General features: G+C 37.4%; 2 protein-coding genes across 5 annotated transcripts in view; one reads left to right on the top strand and one right to left on the bottom strand.

Annotated features, from left to right (window-relative positions):
- The window catches only part of LOC139971570 (fibroblast growth factor receptor-like), a 189,551-nt gene extending 185,609 nt beyond the window's left edge, over positions 1-3,942 (bottom strand). For 2 of the 4 annotated variants that reach the window (XM_071978161.1, XM_071978166.1), the window contains exons 1-3: positions 3,895-3,942; positions 1,706-1,805; positions 3-150 (exon numbers count right to left, since the gene is read on the bottom strand). In XM_071978161.1, coding sequence (XP_071834262.1) covers positions 3-33 — 31 coding nt within the window. In that variant the 5' untranslated portion in view covers positions 34-150; positions 1,706-1,805; positions 3,895-3,942. Of the gene's footprint in view, positions 1-2; positions 175-1,705; positions 1,806-3,894 lie in introns of those variants that run through there. The other 2 variants (XM_071978162.1, XM_071978170.1) reach the window with 2 other exon arrangements.
- An 8,800-nt stretch (positions 3,943-12,742) lies between these two features.
- The window catches only part of LOC139971572 (F-box only protein 11-like), a 45,657-nt gene continuing 37,370 nt past the window's right edge, over positions 12,743-21,029 (top strand). The window contains exon 1 of the mRNA XM_071978175.1: positions 12,743-13,068. Coding sequence (XP_071834276.1) covers positions 12,972-13,068 — 97 coding nt within the window. The 5' untranslated portion in view covers positions 12,743-12,971. The remainder of the gene's footprint in view (positions 13,069-21,029) is intronic.

The following is a 21,029-nucleotide window of genomic DNA, read 5'->3' as shown; positions in this document are numbered from 1 at the left end:
ACCTCCCAGTAATTGATAGTCATTCCGATACATCCATTATGAGAAGCAAAGTGTCTAAATCCTACTACATTGAATCGAGAGAGTCCAAGAGCAGAACTGCTGATCCCTTTATCTGGCACCATTGTTACCTTCATAGTATTACGTGGGTGTCTGTAAGAAGAAAGAAGATGCGTTCTGTAATAAGACCAAAGAACACAAAACATGATTATCTTCACCTTAATAAATGTGAACAATTTTTTATCTGTAATACAAGTCTCCTTCGAACAAAACTACTTAACCAAGCTAGCAACATAGCGAACTTTTATCTGATGGTTACATTCAGTTGTGTCCTATCAGATTGTCACTGTGTTTCAGTGTGGAAGGTAATATCTGACCACACCCTAAGAATAATGTGTCCTGTCAGATTGTCACTGTGTTTCAGTGTGGAAGGTAACATCTGACCACACCCTAAGAATAATGTGTCCTGTCAGATTGTCACTGTGTTTCAGTGTGGAAGGTAATATCTGACCACACCCTAAGAATAATGTGTCCTGTCAGATTGTCACTGTGTTTCAGTGTGGAAGGTAACATCTGACCACACCCTAAGAATAATGTGTCCTGTCAGATTGTCACTGTGTTTCAGTGTGGAAGGTAACATCTGACCACACCCTAAGAATAATGTGTCCTGTCAGATTGTCACTGTGTTTCTGTGTGGAAGGTAACATCTGACCACGCGTGAAGAATAATGTGCACGATAAGATTTTACTTCTTGTCTTGCTTACGTGTGATCCTGTTTGAGAAGTGGCGCTGGGAGCAGATAGTGGCCTACAAATTTGGACATTACTGTAACATTTCATGTATTCATGGGAATATTAAAGCTAATACATCAGAACAAACATAAGTGATTAAATACCTTTTAGAAGTGTCAATGCTGTTGTCAAAGCATTACTATCAACATTTTCTTCAACTTGTGAACATTTCTTACATGTCAGGGAGGGGAGGGGGGGGAGGAAGTGACATTCTTCTCTATAAGCTTGGTGCCATGTTTATACAGTAGCTTGTGTCCTGTGTGTGTCCATTCTATAATATTAATTAATTTACTTGACTCAACACTCATAACCAGAAGAATTATCTGTATGAATTGGACACAAAGTAGTTTCCCTTGTTAACAGACATGTTTTGAAACAAGAGATGGAGATACATTGTTTACACATTTTTAATAGTGAGCAGGTATCCCTTTAAACCTCGACACAAGTACACTCATTTCAAATAAACAGTTAGAAAGAAATTTGCAAATTTCTGTGCCCGGGACACAGAATATTTTCTTGTTTGAGACTGTTATACCTGTGTATGCTTCTTAGACGATTCTTCAAGCTGAAATCAAATTATGGTTCCTAGTTCTTCAATGCTCGAACGTTGCCAGATACCTAAATACCCAACAGAACCATTGTGTGACATTAGGTATTTCCAGAATGACTATTTCAGTATTTCCCTACCCTGGTAATCCTATCCAGGGTCAAAATCAGAAAACCAAGAAGATAAAAAGCAACTCCCTGGTTTTGAATTTCTGCATGGCATATTCTAAAAGCATGAAAATCATTGCAAACTACTTTCTCTTTGCTCACCTCAATTTTCAATATTCTATCACTACTTTGTTTATCAAGTTGGAGACATTTGAGACACCACAAGCTTTGAACAAACACATCTGTTAAAAAAAGTTACTTACCTTTTTAATCGTATACATCATAAATTGTCTGAAGATTTACTCAGGTCTCAGGAACATACGGTTTTCAAATCGTCAATTATTTCAGTAGGAAATGTTACATCTGGATGAGAAATAATGTAGCACGGTTACCATAAAATAAGTTGATAGTTCTGTGCTACTTGAATTGGGTGCACTGTTATTCATGAAGACCTTTAGGCATATGTACTTTATTGCAACAGCAAAATAAAAATATTGAAACTACAGAAAAAGGATTAAGATTGTACTTAAAGTTCATCAAGAAACTTCTTATTGCAATATGAAAGTAAATTGAGCGGAATTTTGGAAAGGCTATAAATTATTGATGTACTTTTATATACCTTTCATGGAATATCTTCATAAGTATAAACAGCATGACTGTTCAACATGATCTGTTAAAATACATGTGAATGAATGCACTTAACCAGGGGTCGAAATTCAGAATATTATCCACTATTCCAGCGGAATAGTGGGTTTGAAAATACACTATTCCGTCTCATTTTCCACTATTCCTTAATTTCCTTTGAAACTATAAAAAAAAAAAAAAAATAACATAACAAAATTATATGTTGAGTCTTATGTTGGGTTATTGATAATCATTAGTTTTTTTGTGTACTGAGGCAAGAAAGCAGGTAACCCAGGACGCAGGTTGTAACACCCACTCACAAGGGCAATGTCACTGGCTACTGTAGTTTCGCACACTTCAGGGTATATGGGTCACACGGACAGTACACCCACGGCCCAGCGCGGGAAGGTTGCTGTAATAAATCAGCCTCGCGGGAAATGTTTTGAACAATATTGCCATTCCACATTTTTTTTTAAATTTATATTGTATGTTAGTTAGTAAACATTTTCTTTCGTATGAATTTGACTTCAATATGAATAAACGGAAGACCACATCTAATTAATTCTAGAATGGAGCCAAAACAGTTTAACTCCATGTAACGTTTCTTGGAAACGTGCCAAAAAATCTTAACAAACAGGTGTTAGACATGGGATGAGCTCACAGTTGTTTGGCAAGGTACCTGGGAAAATTCGCAACACATCGTATAGCCTAACGAAGTATTTAAGTAGGGTTAAACACTGCAGTTGTAAACTTATGTACGTATATTCATTGTTAGGCAGTCTAGAAACGGGGCTTTGCCGAACGTTATTTGTTTCATAATATCGGAAGTTTTGTAAGTTAAACTTCTTAAAGATTGTAAGACATTTTAAATCTCTTTTCATAACATAATATTGCAACGTACAGTCTCCAACTTGTCATTTTAAAATTTTCATCAGTTTCGTGACAATTTAAATTCCAAAATTTGTTATTATTTTGCATCTTCAACTGCCAATTTTTTATCACCAGACACGCACAATTACCAATATTTTCCGGGGGCCTTCGCCCCTGGACACCCACAAGCATACATACCCTACATACGCGATGGTATACGGAACGTGTAAAGTGCAACAAATCGGAGGAAAATGTAAGGCTTGCTATACTGTGCAAGTGTAGTTGGCTACGGAACATGTATGTACTGTACGTAACTGCAACTCACGTGTTTCTTTTGTATTTTTGGGCAAGTTTTTACGCCCGGGAAACAAATAAAATTAGAATCGTTGCCTGACTAGTGACAGGCAAGTAAATTTAGATAGATTTGTCAAAGTTTGTTGTTAGCTATCACTTTTAGGACTATCCATACGGAATAGTGAACCCAAGCAACTTGGTATTCCGTTCATGATTTCACTATCTCGGGATAGCGGAATAGCGTAAATTTCGACCCCTGACTTAACATTACTCCACATTGTTTTGAAATCAGCATAAATTAGCTTACACTATCCATGGAAACAGAGGAGGAAAAATTGATCAAAAAACAAACTTTCAACTGTCTGTGACTCTGAGACAATAAACAAAACCACATTAAATGACTGTTAATTGTGTATATCACTTTCCTGTTTCTTTTTATACTCTTCAAATCGAAAGGACATTTTCGGTTGAAATTTTCTCCTTGTTTATTTGTTTAAATTCTGCTTCAGCATGCTGAGACATAAATCAATTCTATTTATTGACTACATAGATTTTGTTTACATTTACAAAAAAGAAAAGAAAAAAGAGAATACAACAGAAAAGCATGGCAAATATTTGTGCTTGTTTTGTTAATTTTGCCATTTTGCAACAATATAATACTTACAATCATGTAAAACAGAATAATAATCAATGGATGTCTCGATATCATAACAGAAACTCATAAGTCATCATCTTCATCATACTTCATCATAAATTCAAAATCTCTGAAGCTAATGCGGCCATCCTTGTCACCATCCATTTCCCTGGGAAGTCAAGTAAGAGAAAAAGAATGATGTGAAAGACTGTTAACTAACTTCTTATCTACTGCAAAGGCCCTGTTGTGTAAATGTGACAGGAATTATTGTTTTTAAACCTTGTAGAGCTCTTCTCCAGAGGCAGACTAAAACAACCAGAGATCAAACACTGGCAAATGGGACCAACAAGTTTATTGGAATTTTGAACAATGAATGGAGTAGAATTAGAACAAAAGGCAGTTATGAGATAAGCAGTGATGGGAATTCTCTTTGTTATATCCCTCATGCAGCTCTCTCATCAACAGTCTTCTTCCATTCTCCTGTCCTCTGCTCTGACTAAAGAAAGCAAACTTGAATATGAGAATGAAAAATTCTGTAGAAAACATTTGTTCACTGAAGTTCAATCGACCCTGGTTTGCTGAAAACATAAAAATACAATTCCTTGGCTGTATTTTACCAAGTAATTTTCCAGACAGTTTTTGACGCTGATTATTCTTTCAAAGAAAATTGATTTTTTTGTTATATCCCTCCTGCAGCTCTTTCATCAACAGATTTCTTCCCTTTCCCTGTCCTCTCATCTGACTAAAGAACAAGCTTTAAGCAAAATGAAATATGAGAATGAAGAAGTCTTAAGAGAACTTTGTTCACCGAAGTTCATTGACCTTGGTTTGCTGAAAATTTGAAAGTACAATTCTTTGACTAAATTTCACCAAGTAATTTGAAAGACAGTTTTTGATGCTGATTATTCTTTCAAAGGTTGTCTTCCAACTTTACAACTTGAGCTAATATGTAGATGAGCTATTTTGCCAGTAAGTTTCTTCAGGACAAATTCAGATTAGTAAATGCAAATGTGACACATTCTGCTCAGAATACTGGTATATATTTTGAACTACCTATTAATCTTCACCTTGTCAGGGACGTCAATTACGAATCACATACAGTACTTCCCTTTTATGATAATTAAAATAACTGAAATCGATGCCAAAGTTTTCATTCCAAATGATGCAAATAAAAGAAACTTTTTAAGGGATGGAGAAAACAACAACAGACAAAAGTTGTCAATGGCACACTCCATCAAGCAACATCAATAGCTGACTTGCTATGGTACCAGAACTAAAATCACTTGGTAGATTGAATTTTTTTCCACAAGTGTTAACTTTTCATGATACTTAAAATAACTGAAATCAATGTTAACAGTGAAAACTTACTGGAAAGCCAGGAGAAGTCTTTGTTTTGGAAAACCAGTTGAAACTTTAGATGCAGCTTGCTCTAAATCATCCAAAGTCAGGAAGCCTTTACCTTGTGGAAAAAAGAGAAAATTCCACTAAAATTAGTTAAAATAATGTCTACTGAATATAGGCTCACTTGAGGCTCACATGCTTATTTGGTTAAGATGTCTAATAATGAAAGAACTATCAATAACTCTCTGTTTGGAAGTTACGTCTATCTTTTACTAACAGCCGAAAAAAGTAAAAGTGCAGCAGATTATGACATTTTACAATTCAGTGGATGATTTGCTTTCATCTCTTAATGAAACCATTAAGTACTCAATAGAGCACACTCTCCCCAAAACCAACACTATCTCTGTGCTCCTGACCCACTGCAGACTACAAAGAAATGTTCAAAAATCTTGAAATACTTACAAATTTTACTACCGCTCAAACATCTGCTGAAAGATTTGCAGACAAAATTGGAGATTTTACCAGACATTTGAAAATTTATCTACAGTTTTGTAGCTTGCCATGGAAGATAGATAAAGGTTAATTTTTGATATAGTCAATAGTCCAAGCTAGCTTTCATGCATTCTGACTTGTGAACCACTGCACAGACAGCATATTTAATAATTAAAACAGAACAATGTCGCAAAAGGAAACAAATTATCTGGAAATTTGTATCCAACCTCTGAGTGGTACTTGAAAGAAATCACTGACAAGTTTCATAACTGACAGACACAGTTCGTTGTCATATCATATGAGATACAAAATTTATCCATCCACATTCCCTAATTACCAGAATAAGTTTCAACTAATGCTTGGGTCTCTTTAAATACTCATTACTCTTCTTGAATCTATTAGACAAGCGAACATTATAGCTGAAAAGATAACCCATGAGTCTCAACAGGCCACTTGAGTGAAAAATCATATCCATTATTGGACTCACTTTCACTCTTGAATCTTTTCAAATAAAATTGAGAATCAAAGAATTCCCCCTTTTTTTCAAAGAATTCTTAAAGCACTGAAAAGATGTTTTACTTTCACTAATAAAGTTGCTGTTAATACGATGGTTCAGCAATCTGTCGTGGTGTGTTCCTTGAAATGAATGACTAAGCACTTTCCTTGTTAATGGGTCACAGTACTTGTACGATGCTTGTACAAGGCACAGTCCTTCCACCTACAGGACATCATTACTAACCGAGAAGTCAAACACAAGACACTATTTAGAGGCAATGAAACTTACATAAATCTAGTTAAATGTCTTCGCTGTTAATCTACTGATTGCTGAAACCGTTTTTTAATTTTTTTTTCTGTTTCAAAGAATAAACTTAAATGTGTCTTAAATGACAGTCAGCAATATATGGCATATGATACAAAAGTGGGTCATGGAATAAAATACCTAGACGCCAGGAATTTTCTGAGATTGCCGACAGAGATCAATTAACATATTCTTCTATCATCAAGTCCAAAGTCAAAGCTACTGAGTCATGCATTCTGAGCATTGATTCTGAGGGGCAGGGGTCTGGTGGGTCATGGCTCAGTCCTCATGGAAGATGCTGGTTTGTGGGCCTACACGTTTGCAGACCACTACATGGGTCAAAGGTCTGCTACATTCAGGCAATACTCCCCAGTACCACTAGCCTGGATGTAATGTAGAGCAGTATTGCTACAGCATGGTCCAAGCTAGCTTTCGTGCATTCTGAGCATCGATTCTGAGAGGTGGGGTCAGCCATATAGACTCTGAGGGGTGGGGTTCCACCGCATCGATTCTGGGGGATGGGGTCCACCGCATCGATTCTGAGGGGTAGGTCCGCCACATTGATTCCGAGGGGTGAGGTCCACTGCATCGATGCTGAGGGGTGGGGTCCACTGCATCGATTCTGAGGGGTGGGGTCCACTGCATCGATTCTGAGGGGTGGGGGTCCACTGCATCGATTCTGGGGGATGGGGTCCACTGCATCGATTCTTGGGGATGGGGTCCACTGCATTGATTCTGAGGGGTGGGGTCCACTGCATCGATTCTGAGAGGTGAGGTCCATTGCATCGATTCTGGGGGATGGGGTCCACTGCATCAATTCTGAGGGGTGAGGTCCACCGCATCGATTCTGAGGGATGAGGTCCACTGCATCAATTCTGAGGGGTGGGGTCCACTGCATCGATTCTGAGGGGTGGGGTCCACTGCATCGATGCTGAGGGGTGGGGTCCACTGCATCGATTCTGAGGGGTGGGGTCCACTGCATCGATGCTGAGGGGTGGGGTCCACTGCATCGATTCTGAGGGGTGGGGTCCACTGCATCGATTCTGAGGGGTGGGGGTCCACTGCATCGATTCTGGGGGATGGGGTCCACTGCATCGATTCCGAGGGGTGAGGTCCATTGCATCGATTCTGAGGGGTGGGGTCCACTGCATCGATTCTGAGGGGTGGGGTCCACTGCATCGATTCTGAGTGGTGGTGCCCCAGCATCGATTCTGAGGGGTGAGGTCCACTGCATCGATTCTTGGGGATGGGGTCCACTGCATTGATTCTGAGGGGTGGGGTCCACTGCATCGATTCTGAGGGGTGGGGTCCGCCACCAGTTCTGTCTCAGTCTCCATGGAAGATCCTGGGTAGTGGGCCTAAGAGTTATGGGACCACTGTCTTAAAACATACTTACTTTGGCAAAACAAACTTAAGCGTTTAGCTTATATTTTTGCCAAATTCTCATGAGGATGATCGATTTGTGACTTACTGTGCCTGTCAAAAGCTCTGAAAGTTTCACGTATCTCCTCGTCTTTATCTAGTGCAGCCAACTTCTGTGCCATAGCAGCGATGAAGACGTTCTTTGATAAACCTGGAATGGTAAATAAGAACAAAACAATACAGAATTACAATATGAAAACAAACAAAAAACAAATCTGAAGTTGTTCATGAGTTGAAACTACAAAGACTCAAGGACCTTGTCATGAAGTATTTATCATAAAACCTCTCTTATCTCAAAAAGAAATTATTTCCATCTATTCACAGACCTTCCACCTTACATTATAGTTTGTTCTTTACTCTGAAAACTGCCAGATGTATTTAAACTCACCTAGTTTTGCACTTCCCATCAAGTCATCGACTTCATACTACAAAAGAAAGGAAAGCAAAAATTATTCCATTTTACGAGAGAGACACATCATGTACAGCGGACTGTAAAGTTGTATTAAACCACAAGTCTGCCCTTTGTTAGCTGATACAAGAAAGAATACGTTACAAACATTAAAACAATGTACAAAGATGAGAACTGCGAGTGCTTAGACACTACAGATGTAGTCATTTAATGAAGATCTGTGGATTTAATTATTCTCAAAGAACGACTGAATGTTTAAAACCCAGAACATGATACCGTAACTACTTATGAGACCCCTTGTTCATGGTATGATTGATACGTTCCTAACAGTTTTATGATTTGACATTTTAGGAAAGGGAGAGCTGCCATTTTGCCCATATACAATGTCATAGTGTCACAAGGACATGAAACCACACCTTTCTGTTTGTTCTTTTCTGATATATATATTTTTATCATATTTTCAAGGTAATGTAAACGTGTAAACAGTGAACACAAATTATGATTTCTACTACCGGAGGGTAACATTGTAGGAAATATGATAACCATTGAAATTTTGGGTATATATGTGTCTTTCTTTCGAACCTTCAGCCAATTTTTTACTTTGAGAATCTTGCATTACAACATGAATGAATCACATAATCATTGGTATATTGTTGCCTTTCCCATCATCTCATTCAGGTAATGTTTGAACCTTTCCCAATGTAGGATAAAAAAAAGTGTGGCGGAAACAAAAACATACAGCCCAGCAAACAAAACAGCTTTGTTGGCAGTGGGCAACTACAATATGAAATCACACCTACTTGTTCCAATTTCACTTATATGGTAAAAAGTTGTGATTATTTCAACTATCAAATTCTCCCAAACAGTAATGAAAGTTCTGGATGCAAATTCAATCAGGATCATGCTTGGATTTCTTTCCTCTTTCGTTTATAGTAAAAGATAACTTGATTGTGGACTGTCCTTTAATAACACAATGACAATACAAACAACCAGACCTATCTCAGGTATGATTTTTTAAGGGATAATCATCCGTCAGATAATGGCTGGCTTCAAATGACTGCAGTGGTTGTGGAGGGAGACAGGTCAGTCAGGAGTGAAAGTAAATAGATGGGTGATTGATGCAGTGGCCACAAACACCATGGTAATGATTCTCTGAAAGGACTATTGTACCATGCACAGGACAGTAAAACAAGGGCAACCTTTCTCTTTAGAAATCTTGCAATTGTCTCAGACGATCTTGCCAACCAGCTTTCAGAAGAAATAGGGATATTTACAATTTCCCAACCACAAAATAATGTGAGAAAAACACAAGATAGTCACATACTGTAGATATGTACTTTGTCAAGCTAGCATTAGCACTGCTGAATATAGTGACAGTATTTCCTGAAAAAGGATATATGAACTTTCTCCAAGTTCCTAAAGCAAGTGAAAAAAATACGCAAAGCCAAATTTCTTAATGTAATTTAGAAGAAGAAAATGCTAAAGAAATCAACTTTTAGTACATGAAATTGGGAGAGGGTGGGATTGTCTTACAAACCAGGGAACTCATGGTAAAACTGGGAGAATTAGCAGGTCTTCTGTCTAACTTCCAACTCCAAACCTGATGAGGTGACTACTCACCTCTGTACTATCATTTTAAAATATCTATCCCTGGGGTTTGCCATTTTGAAAAGAATAGGACAAAAAGCACCTAAGGCAAATTGTACCTTAAGGTAGGCAGTTTGATACATCTGATTGGTGGGATATACTTCAATGGAATGTTTTGATGAGCAGTAATGTAAATTTTTAGCAAGGAGTTGCATTAAATATATATAAACAAATTACCTTGCATGGCTTGTAGCCAAAGAGAGATACCATTGCCACCTTCAGGTCCATTCTTGACAGATAGCCTTTCTTCCCTTTGTCACTATCCTTGAAAACCTATGAGGTAAACGTCATCAAAAAATATCATTATCTGTCAGTGAATATTCAAGTCATAGAAAAATGAAGCTCATGCTGATATTGGAAAAGTTTTGATATGAAATGAGATGCAAGATACATTGAGTGTCACCATGTTAAAGGATGACATAAATTATGTAACATTTCAAACCATCAGTGAGGATGTAGAAAGAAGAATGGCTTGCAAAGTGTAGGTGTGTCTTCAAAGAACAAGACTAAAGGCAATCTTGGGTTTGTCTCTCCAAAGTGACACTGTGATGAGTAAAGCCTAACAATTGCATAAGCCACCGGTACAGTTTGCAAACCTGTTAAATACTGCAGCAGGAAATGCTAACTTTGGGGCTAACACTGGAGATCATGTTACTTGAAACTTTGAATTGCATAACCCATCTTGAAAACAAAATTCCCACTTTACACTAGTTCACAGAGTCTACCAGAAACCTTCAATTTTAGTACTAGGGCAGATAAACCCTGCTCAAAAAGTTATTAAAGAAGTAAAGAAATGGAAGAAAAAAGCAATGAGTAGATTTAAGGTTAGCAAATGTTTTTGCAACTTGCTTTGTGCGTCGATGTTGAACAGTCTCTTCAGAATGGAAGTGTCAGTCAAAAAGGAGCTGTCCCCCCCCCCTCCCCTGCAACCCCCACTTGAACAGTGGCAGATGGCAAGCCAACACCTCCCCCAAAGTATACTGCTACTGTAAATATTGTCTGACAGAAAAAGGACCAGCCAACTGATAACAAAGACAACTTTTACTTAGAATATTTCAAGATCTTTTAGTAGTGCAGTTTTGAAGAACTTTCTGAATCAGTTTGAATCTATGCCAAAGATCGTTACTTATCACCATATAAACCATGTGCTTCTGCCACTGCAGAAATAATCAAGTTCACCAGCATTTGCTAATATTCATTTGGTACCATGGTAGAACATCTAAAGCAGTATTTAGAGTTCCTGCATAGCCTAGGTCTTCTATTTTGATGTTGGATCTGCTTCCGCTTCACTAAATTCCCACATGAAATATTTATGCAGATTTAAAGGATTGGTGACATGCTATTAGCAGAACATGTGGAAGTTAGAATGCACTCCAGTTATTGCGGAGCACCACCTCACCACATGTTACTTTACACTTAAAGCACAAAATTACAGCACCGTTTTTTTTTCGCATTTTCTGTACCTAGAAGTTAATGCAAACAGAACAGAGAAAATTGTTCATTTTATTTGTATATGATTAAAAGACCTAGTTCAGAGAGGTGGTTATTGGAATGGTGCTCCTTACATTACAGGAGTCAATTCTCATCATCGTAATGCTTTGGATGTGGTTGAACTTATATTCTCCCAGAGTCCTACAAGTTCCCAGGTGTTGTGTTGTATAGAACATTGTGGAAGTTCATTGAAGGACTACCTGTCATTCCCCTATGATTTCAAAGAATGTAATGTGAATGATGATCACATTGAACCCTAGCAGTTTGGCACTTCATCAACAAGTGTGGAAATTGCACTGTTCTAAACTTCTAAACTCTGATTGGTTAGCTGCCCAATGAATAGGCCTAGTGGGGCATAAAGTGTTATTGACCGGGTTGCTAGGAGAATTGCCACATTGTTACTAAAAAGGTCTTTAGTGGTCTTAGCTAGAACCCTGTTTTTGCGACTTTAGGTTTAAGTTAGGCTTAACATTACTTGTCACATTAAATTAATACAGCAGGATTGGTGCAACAATAACATAATTTAACTTGCAAGAGTAATATTTGGCCTACCCTTGAACACAGAGCTTCTGCACTAGCCAACTCAGTCATCACTGCAACCTCAAAGTCAAGACTTCTTCTTCGTCAAAATTTTAAGGTATTTGTATCTGCGAGCCTTAAGGTAAGTTTACTTCGTCCACTACGACTTTGACGATGTAGGCTAACTGTAAAGTAGCCTAACGGTAACACTAGGCCTTCTACTGTACTTCTAGTAGCTTACTACTATATTATTAAAATAAATATTAATAACAATAATTATATTAATGGAGATCATAAATGTGCATCCTGTTTTCGGCCAATATGCTAGACGTCTGCGAGCCCAACGATGTCATATTAATTCGAAGGTCGGCTTTTCCCTAAACAAGCATCGCGTAGGCCTAGTTGTTTATTTAGTCCTAACCTCCGATGTTACTTATTTATCCTACAAACAAAGTACGTTTCCGTTGTGCAAGGCGAAGCAAAAATTCTACAACTGTTTTAGAGTTTGATGCTCCCGGTGAGAAAATTACGTAGCCAGATGACAAATAGTTTTTAGCAATTTATACAATTTGATATACATAAATTGCCCAAAATTCAATTTTGTTTTCAAATTACTTAATGTATAGCTTTAAATAATTATTTAACCTATACCTAAGGGATAGGTGGTTTTATTTACAAAGTTGTGCTGCAATGATTTTTGCATGCTTCTTAATATGATAGATATTTTCCTATGCATTCTCACAGTGGTCGCAGTTTTGGGAACCTTTGACCTAATGAAGCTTGAAGGTTTAGCTGTCTCAGATGCTCAGATCAGATCTCAGCACTTTGGAAGTTATTGTATGTATACAGCCTGTGTGTGATGCGTATACTGTGTGTACATTCCGTACTGACGAACTAACTACGCCTCACTCGTAGCACTCCACTTAGCCGACGTCGACCACCAAAACCTACCAAAATTTGTTTAAGCAACCAACATTTTGGTACGGAATGATGTCGTCCAATAGTAGATCTTCCACCGGACCAATGTTAAGAAGGTCGCGACGATTAAGTGAAAGAAAACCTGGTGCCTCTTTGTCTTTAAATGGTAAGTTCCTTTGTTCGTGTAGTAAATAGTAATGGTTAGGCCAATGTTGTGTACTGTGCTAGAGATACTGCATATAGACTGAGGTCAATGTCTAAGCTCTATATAGTATGATATACAGTAGGCCTGGGCCACAATACTATTACCAATACCACTAATGTACCAACGTAGTAGAACTGCCTAGTAGTAGTTTAGCCAATTCAAGTAAGGCTTTGTATTTACCACCACTATCTTTCTGGGTTTTAGGAATGGACTTGCTTATCTTGCCCTTAAATTGTTCTCTAAAGTTAGGCCTATATTCAGTCACAAGTTTTTTGAATAATGATTGAGTATAGACAACCATTCATACAAAGCAATCGTGCATAGGCAAAGCCCTGAACATATTGAGGGTTCACTTTGTCCCTGTGGGAAACGATCAGATTAACACATTATTACTGATGCTGATATGTAGTGTTGCACCGATATTGTGACTATCGGCCTTTTAACACTATAAATAACAACAAAACACAATGTAGCCTAACGTAACACTATCTGTGTAGTCCAAATCACTGAGTAAAGTTTCAATCATTATATCCCTATTTATTCAATGTTGTTTCTTACTGCTGTAGTCATAACATGACTGATTTTTAATAAAAATATGAACGATGTGTGTTATCCTTTTATTCTCTCACTAATTGCTTATGAATTTTCGTTTGTAATATGACTGCTCAATTTTGAAGCAGGCCTGCACAATTACAAGTTATTCTATAGCCTACATGTTGCTCATGTTATAGTGCTGATAGCCGACTCTTAATTTTTTGTCGGTTAATCGCATAGCTCTTCACGCGAATATTGCGATTACTCGGTTACAGTTGTGACGTCATCTCTGTCATTTTTACATTGCAGAAATACAGTCAAAACAAATCTTTCTCCATGGTCTTCATATGTTCTTTTGTGTCTTAACATGTGGTGTCTAAACCATGTTAAAACATCTACTAAACAAACACTGTTTCAATCTACAACGTTTCGTAAAATACTTCATAGCATAAAGAACTTTCGAGTGAATCTACTACAACTACTAGCACAAATGAAAGCAAACTTGCAAACAACGAATAGATGTAACACCTTGTAGCAGTGTGGTGATTAGTATGTAAGAGTTTTCTGTAGAATGATTTTCAACGGTCTAGGCTAGGCTCTAGCCTAGCGTGAAAGCAGACACATATTTTCCACATTGAAATTAAACTACACCGCAATGGACACACTCGATCAGACATCCGATAAATGTGAATCAGGCCAGTTGTAAAGTAACTGTAAACATGTTTGAAGAAATGACAAATACTTTGGAATTCGTAAAAGATTAATAACTTGCTATTATGTGCAAAGACCAAACATTGCTAGCACTGAATGTTGCACTGCACAACCAGCGTATTACTGACCAGCAAAGGCATGAATCTAACTGGAGCAGGTGCTTGCAGATTTTTAACACCGCACAGTTCTAGCATAGCATTGTGAGAACCTGTACTTTTGCAATAATTGCTGACAAACTGCTTTAGCATTGTTTTTATAGTTAAGGCTATTTTGCAAGAGCATATGTGTAGTGCTAGCCTGTAGTTGGGTAATCCGAATTTAAGTGTTGGTCTCGATTAATCCAACTTCCAAAGTGTAATCGCGACTACTGGTGATTAACCGATTACAACTATCAGCACTAACATGTTATACATTGAATCATTAACTGTCACATATTGGTTTTGTGCTATGGTGATGCATAATATGGCAGGTTTATATGATGTTTATCTTTGAACGTTATTATCCATTTGGCATGTATACTTCAAATAAATAAAATATTTCATGATAATTCACAGTCACATGTCACTACCATTAAAGGGTGTGAAGACTCGCGCACAAAGAAACGTCTCATGCCGGTAATCTGACCTAGTTTCGAATGAGGTGTAGCAGAAGTGTTAGACACCACCATCAATCCCAGAAAATACACACACAACTTACAACCATCGGTAATTAGACACTAGTTTACAGTTATTACATACAGCTACGGTCAATACCCATAAGACAGTGTACATAGCAGCAATGGACATCTCAGGTCTAGATCAAAGATACTGTAACAATGTATCACGTTTCATTACTGTCTGCATTTTGTAGCGACAAGAAGAAAACTTCACTTGCAAGCAACAGAAAGTTAACTTTTTCAGAGCGTGGCATGCGGTTTTGGGGCGAGTCTTCAAATGCCTTTGAGTACATTTTTTATGCATCTCAACACTGAAACATCCTAAACTGTAGCATGGTTATATGGAAAACAGCACTCTTTAACAAACATGCCTACAGTGGTTAGACTAGTGTGTTGCTAAGGATGTGAAACAATTTGTGCAAGTTCACTAAATTAGGGGTATAGATGATACAGGTACTGCATGCAATTAAAAATACAGGCCCACAAAACGTATGTATTTATGCAAAGCATGATGGTCCCGCGCAAACTATTTAGCAATTTTAATTAACATGCCAGTATAAGTGTATAGCAGGCAAAGTTATTGATTTTTGTACGCTATAGCCATCCTTTGTAATTGTGGGTTTTTTTTTGTATACTGTGTATATATATATATATGTATACATTTTTGGAGGGGTGTGGGAGGGTATGTGATGGGTTGGTGTGCGGGTGCATCTAAGTATTACTGTTTGGGGAGCGTTCCACTAGATAAATCCCTTTGGATTTTTGAATGCTTTCTTTCACAATTTTCCTTGTTGTTTGTATATATTGCCACTTATTTAGCGTCTCTGTATTTAAATTGTGAAGAAACAAATAAATGAAATGAAAAGTGAGTGCTGTTGCTGCTTTCAGCAGAAATCATAGCGATTCAAAGGCCAAGCAAAGGTTAATCCCATATTACTTACTGTATGTAGTTAGCAACCGTTGATGAGCATTTCGTTTTCAAAATGACTTGGTGTGGCTTCTTCTACCTGTATTTATTCGCTCAGTATAGTTGTGCAGTATGCATTATCATCGTCTGCTGTGCAATGCAGTCCATTCCTCACAGTACTATGGCTTGCACGAAATGACGCATGCTGTGCCGTAGTCACGGGTGATGGAGTAGCTTCTGTTACCTAGGCCTACGTTAATGTTTGCAGTTCAAATGTTTGTACCACAGGCTTTACTACAGTAGGTTAGTAGAGAGCACTGAATAGTGATTAGATCTCTTTAAACTGTCACAGAATGGGGATTTGTATCTTGACCAAAATATCTTCAACTTACTCTGACAAAAGCATAGATTGTTTTGAAGAATCAAGTATTGGGTACAAACTATCAGTAAATGACAAAAATGTTACCAATGCCAATGTAATTGATAACTGCTGATACCGATAATGCATGCAGATAATCAGTGCAGCACTACTGATAGTGTTAGGTTAAAAAAGCTATGTAAAATATTTGACATATTAGTCCCAGGCTTTAAGTGTTTTAAAGTGAGACAAGGTGGCCTTACAGGAGTCATAAAGTTAGCTCCGTTGTTGCAGTCCTGGTTTACCAGCCAGATGTATCAATGTGTCTGTGGCCAAATCCAACAGTTGAGCATCATGTCCTGAATAAGCTCCAGAATAAACCAAGGTGTAATCTCTGGTAATGCTGATTGTCTATTCATGAAGAGATTATAGGGATTTCTGGCCTCAAAAGTGGTGTAAATTTTCAGTGTTTTATAGGCCATAAGATGAAAATAAGTGCTGTGAACAATCTGAACAAGACTGTAATTGTTGTGTATACAAGTATGTCTTCCCTGAATTATACAATATTTATACAGCAGTAGACATCCGTAACATAAAAAGCAGTCTGTAAATGTTCTGACAAGGAAGATGGTATTAATTAGTATCATAGTGGCTGACACTGTATATCAGCCTATTATAATGTTCCCAAACACAGAGATACTTGCTAATTAATAAGTATTGTTTTGATGGAGCTTTTGAAAACGTTAGTTTACAAGTTAACTTGAAGCAACTTGAAGAAATGAATTTAGAGATATATTCTGGTGGCTAAGTCAACAAACTTGCCAGAATTTACTGCATCTTTAGGTCAAAACCACTTCTTCAATTCCTCGTAAAATATTTGGGAAGATACATTTCTTTCTTTCAAATATAGAGAGTTTGGGAAGCAATTGAACAACTGGTTTTGTTTATCATCATTTCAAAAACCGCTGCAGTACAGTGGTGATGTGCGGAGTCTTCCGTGGATTTGGTATTTCTGGTTTGTGAACTTGGGAAAAGGGGTTTGTTTCCGCGCTTCACTTGGTTTCGAAACAACTTTGTTTGTCATGGCTGCACTGCAGTGATGTCGAATGGGGTGTCTTTGCCTACTGTACCTCAATAATTGAGAAAGTGGTCAGATGCTGGGGTATACACTCTCGTCCCTCGGATGAGGATGTGAAATGGCGGTCCCAGGAGCAGGAAGGGGAGCGAATTCGCACCCCTGCTTCTTTATCCTCTGAACACTTATCGAAAAGAGAAGGCTTGAAATAAGCTGGTGTTCATCCACGATCTAGCACAGATAGGGTCTCAAATAAGTTACTGTAAGACTTCTGATCCTTGGGTCTCTAAACTAAACTAATATATTTCTTCCTTCTGCAACCCCTTTGGAAACTTGGGTTATTATATGACTTTATTATTTAACTATTTACTGTAGGTGTCACTGATGTAGAAGTTTCTGTCAATTTACAGATGAGACTCAACATTACACTCATAGCCTCTCTTGATCCTTTGGAATGCTGTTGCTAAATCACAGGGCTGCATTTACAGACTGGATAGCAAACATGTAGGCATAGTGAAAGAACTTTGTAAGACAGGTTGCATTTAAGTGCTATCAATTAACAATTAGAAAGCTTTTGTTTGATCAGTATTCTCTAAACGTATCATTGCAGAGTTTGTGGGATACTAAAACTTACCCGGTCCTGTATGAGACTTATATAGCTCCAGATCAGTAGACAAAAGTCACTGCTCAAGGCGCTTTACATAGAAAGCAAATAGGCTTGTTTCCCCTTTAGAGATGGTTAGCTATAGGTTTCAAAGCTTCTCCATAAATGACTAAAAGTAGTACAGCGCGGATAATCGATATCCGTATCTACCGATATTTGCAATATCGCCATCAAATCGGTAAAATTAAGACTCAATGCCGATAACGGCAAATCGATACTGACCATTTTTGTTCACATCAAAAACAATGTTTTACTTGCGATGATTTATTAATCTGCTCTAAAACACCCATTTCTTTAGCCTCAGTTTCGATTTCCATTAAAAGCCAGTGGTCAATATGTCGATCAGCTGGTCAAAGAATGGACGCTAGTTCTGCAAAATATTTACCGATGACGATCTATAAACAGACCAGTCAGGTGACATAACATTACTATACGTACATAGCAGTCTTTGACACAAGTTCACCTAAATTTCACCAGTCAGACGACTTAATGTTACTGTACGTACAGAGCAGTATTTGTCACACGTTAACGTAAATTTCACCAGTCAGGCGACTTAACAATATTGTACGTACAGAGCAGTCTTTGTCACACGTTAATGAAATTTCACCAGTCAGGGGACTTAACATTACTGTATGTACATAGCAGTCTTTGTCAAGTGTTAACGTAAATTTCACCAGTCTGGCCGCTGTACAAGTTAACACAATATAATTAAAACAGAACATACCCACTGACACCAGTTTTGCCTTTGCAAATATTCTTGGTAAGAATCCGAGAAACATTTTGCACAAACAAAGTTTCAAACATGGCATATTCAGACTTACGAACAATGCACTGCGTTCAAACACAATGTAAGATGTAACTTATGTGATGTTGAAAAAGATTTGATAAAATTATGTATATAACTACAGCATCAACCTATCATAGTAACTTGCACAATGCTTCTGAGGCTCTGCTGAGAAGAATATAAGTTATAACTTGTGGAAACCCCCCCTACTAATTCATACCAAAAATGTAATAAGCTGCAAAGAATATCACGTGTGCAAATGTTAAAAACATCAATGACTGATGAGAACATTTTGTAATTTTGAGAAGCCCATTTGTGCATTGTTATTTGGTGCCAGATTGTTTACGAAATATTTCAAACAGGAAGCACTTGCAAAGTTTGGCTAAGCTTAGATGTTAATATCGCCGGCTAATGGTAGGATATAATTTTTACAGAAATTAAACAAAATTGAAGATAATGTTTTTGTGTTGCTTCTGTAAACAAAAATGGTAGTAAAAGTTCTTAGCCAGGATACGCTAATGTGTTTTATTCATCGTACAATGTCATCTTTTAACATGTTAAAAGAAATTAGTGGCTCCATTTGACAACAGTTTGGATGAGACATGCAGCCAAAGTGTTGAAAGTAGTTGGTCAAACAGAGTAGTGAATCACACAACAGAAGTAACAGGAAGGACAGGCTTGTGTTTTCAACAACAACAACAAAAATGCTAGTACAGTTTCATGCATATCAACTTATCAATCATTTAAAAAGCGGTTAGGACTAGTGTTATAGTATCCGCACATAATATTTTGTTCAAATTTACTAACAGGTTTCTGTAGGACTAGTGTTATAGTATCCACACATAATATTTTGTTCAAATTTACTAACAGGCTTCTGTAAATGAGAGTTAGACAAGTGGTTACTGTTTGTGAGTTGTGCAAACTATAATAACTTATGATAGTCGATTATAACTTTGATGCTGTATGTATTAACGCATGACTTAACTTAAAGTGTGCTTTGACCTCCATCATGACTGTTTCAAAATATCGGTATTGGGGCGATATCGGGATTGGAATATCAGATATCGGCCGAAATGGATATTGGCACAACACTAACTAAAGCAATAATGGAGTAAGAACATTGCAAAATGCAATACGTATGTTTTTGACTTGAGGGCATTCAGACTAATAATCATCTTGATGTGCAATTTGCAGTTTAGAACACCAACAAAATGTTATTGTACTCGTAATGTACTACTACAGTAACAGACTACAGATCCTAACAAATGGCCTGTGTAGTGTGTACACAAGAACAGTTGGGTTGCAAGATTAATGCAATAAATGAGCAAGGAGCCTTCTATAGGATATCCTAACCAAAAAACAGGTACCCAGAAACTTATGGGATTAAAACTGCTGATGCAATAGTCACCATGTCCAAGTGCAAAATGAAAAAAAAAAATATCCCTTACATGGTGCATGCATTGAAGTCTACTGAGTAGCTCCTGCGAATGTGAGAAATAATTCATGAAAATGTAAAATAGTTGACATATCCTTATTTCACTTTGACAGTTTTGGCAGAGTTAAGGTAGCTGTACATGTACATACTACAGTACTTAAAGTTTGGGGACATATGACTTTACCCACACACCACCATACAGTAGGAACTATTTGAGGGAAGAAGTATTTGATGTAGATCATGGTTTTTTGAGTTTGTTTACAGGAACGGTATAGTGTATAAGTGTTTGTACCTTTCCTAGAACAAGGGGATTTAACACTACCAGCATATTCTTGTGTGACGGAAGCATTCCTTTCTCCCTTTGTTGTCAAACCTGCCAATCAAGGCAACAAAGAAGATGCTTAGATGGGGTTTTTGTGCCTGTGGAAGGCACAATAAGATCAAGAAAGGCACTTGTATTGTTCTGAGTAGAACAGACTAATGAAGTATGCTGTAGAATTTAGACCATCTACTTACAGATATAAATACTGTATTCTGTGGTTCCATTTCATAGTTCCTCTCCCTCCATACTTTGTGTTTGAAGTAAAGTTCTCTTAGGATAGAATTAATTTAAGACTAACCTAATAACAGGTCTTAGTAAAAACAGATTACAACATCTGGCAATTCATATGTTATTTGGATAAACAAAGACTAATGAAAATGAGAGAATCATTACACTAGTATACTTTGCCCCAGATGTAATTATATTTCTTCAACAGTCTCAAGTACAACTAGTACTGTCGCCAAATAGAGTTATTTT

Source organism: Apostichopus japonicus, chromosome 8 (genome assembly GCF_037975245.1).
Source record: "Apostichopus japonicus isolate 1M-3 chromosome 8, ASM3797524v1, whole genome shotgun sequence".
NCBI classification, from domain to species: Eukaryota; Metazoa; Echinodermata; class Holothuroidea; order Aspidochirotida; family Stichopodidae; genus Apostichopus; species Apostichopus japonicus.
The sequence above is the reverse complement of the archived record's forward strand: the minus strand, read 5'-3'. Positions and strand labels throughout refer to the sequence as shown.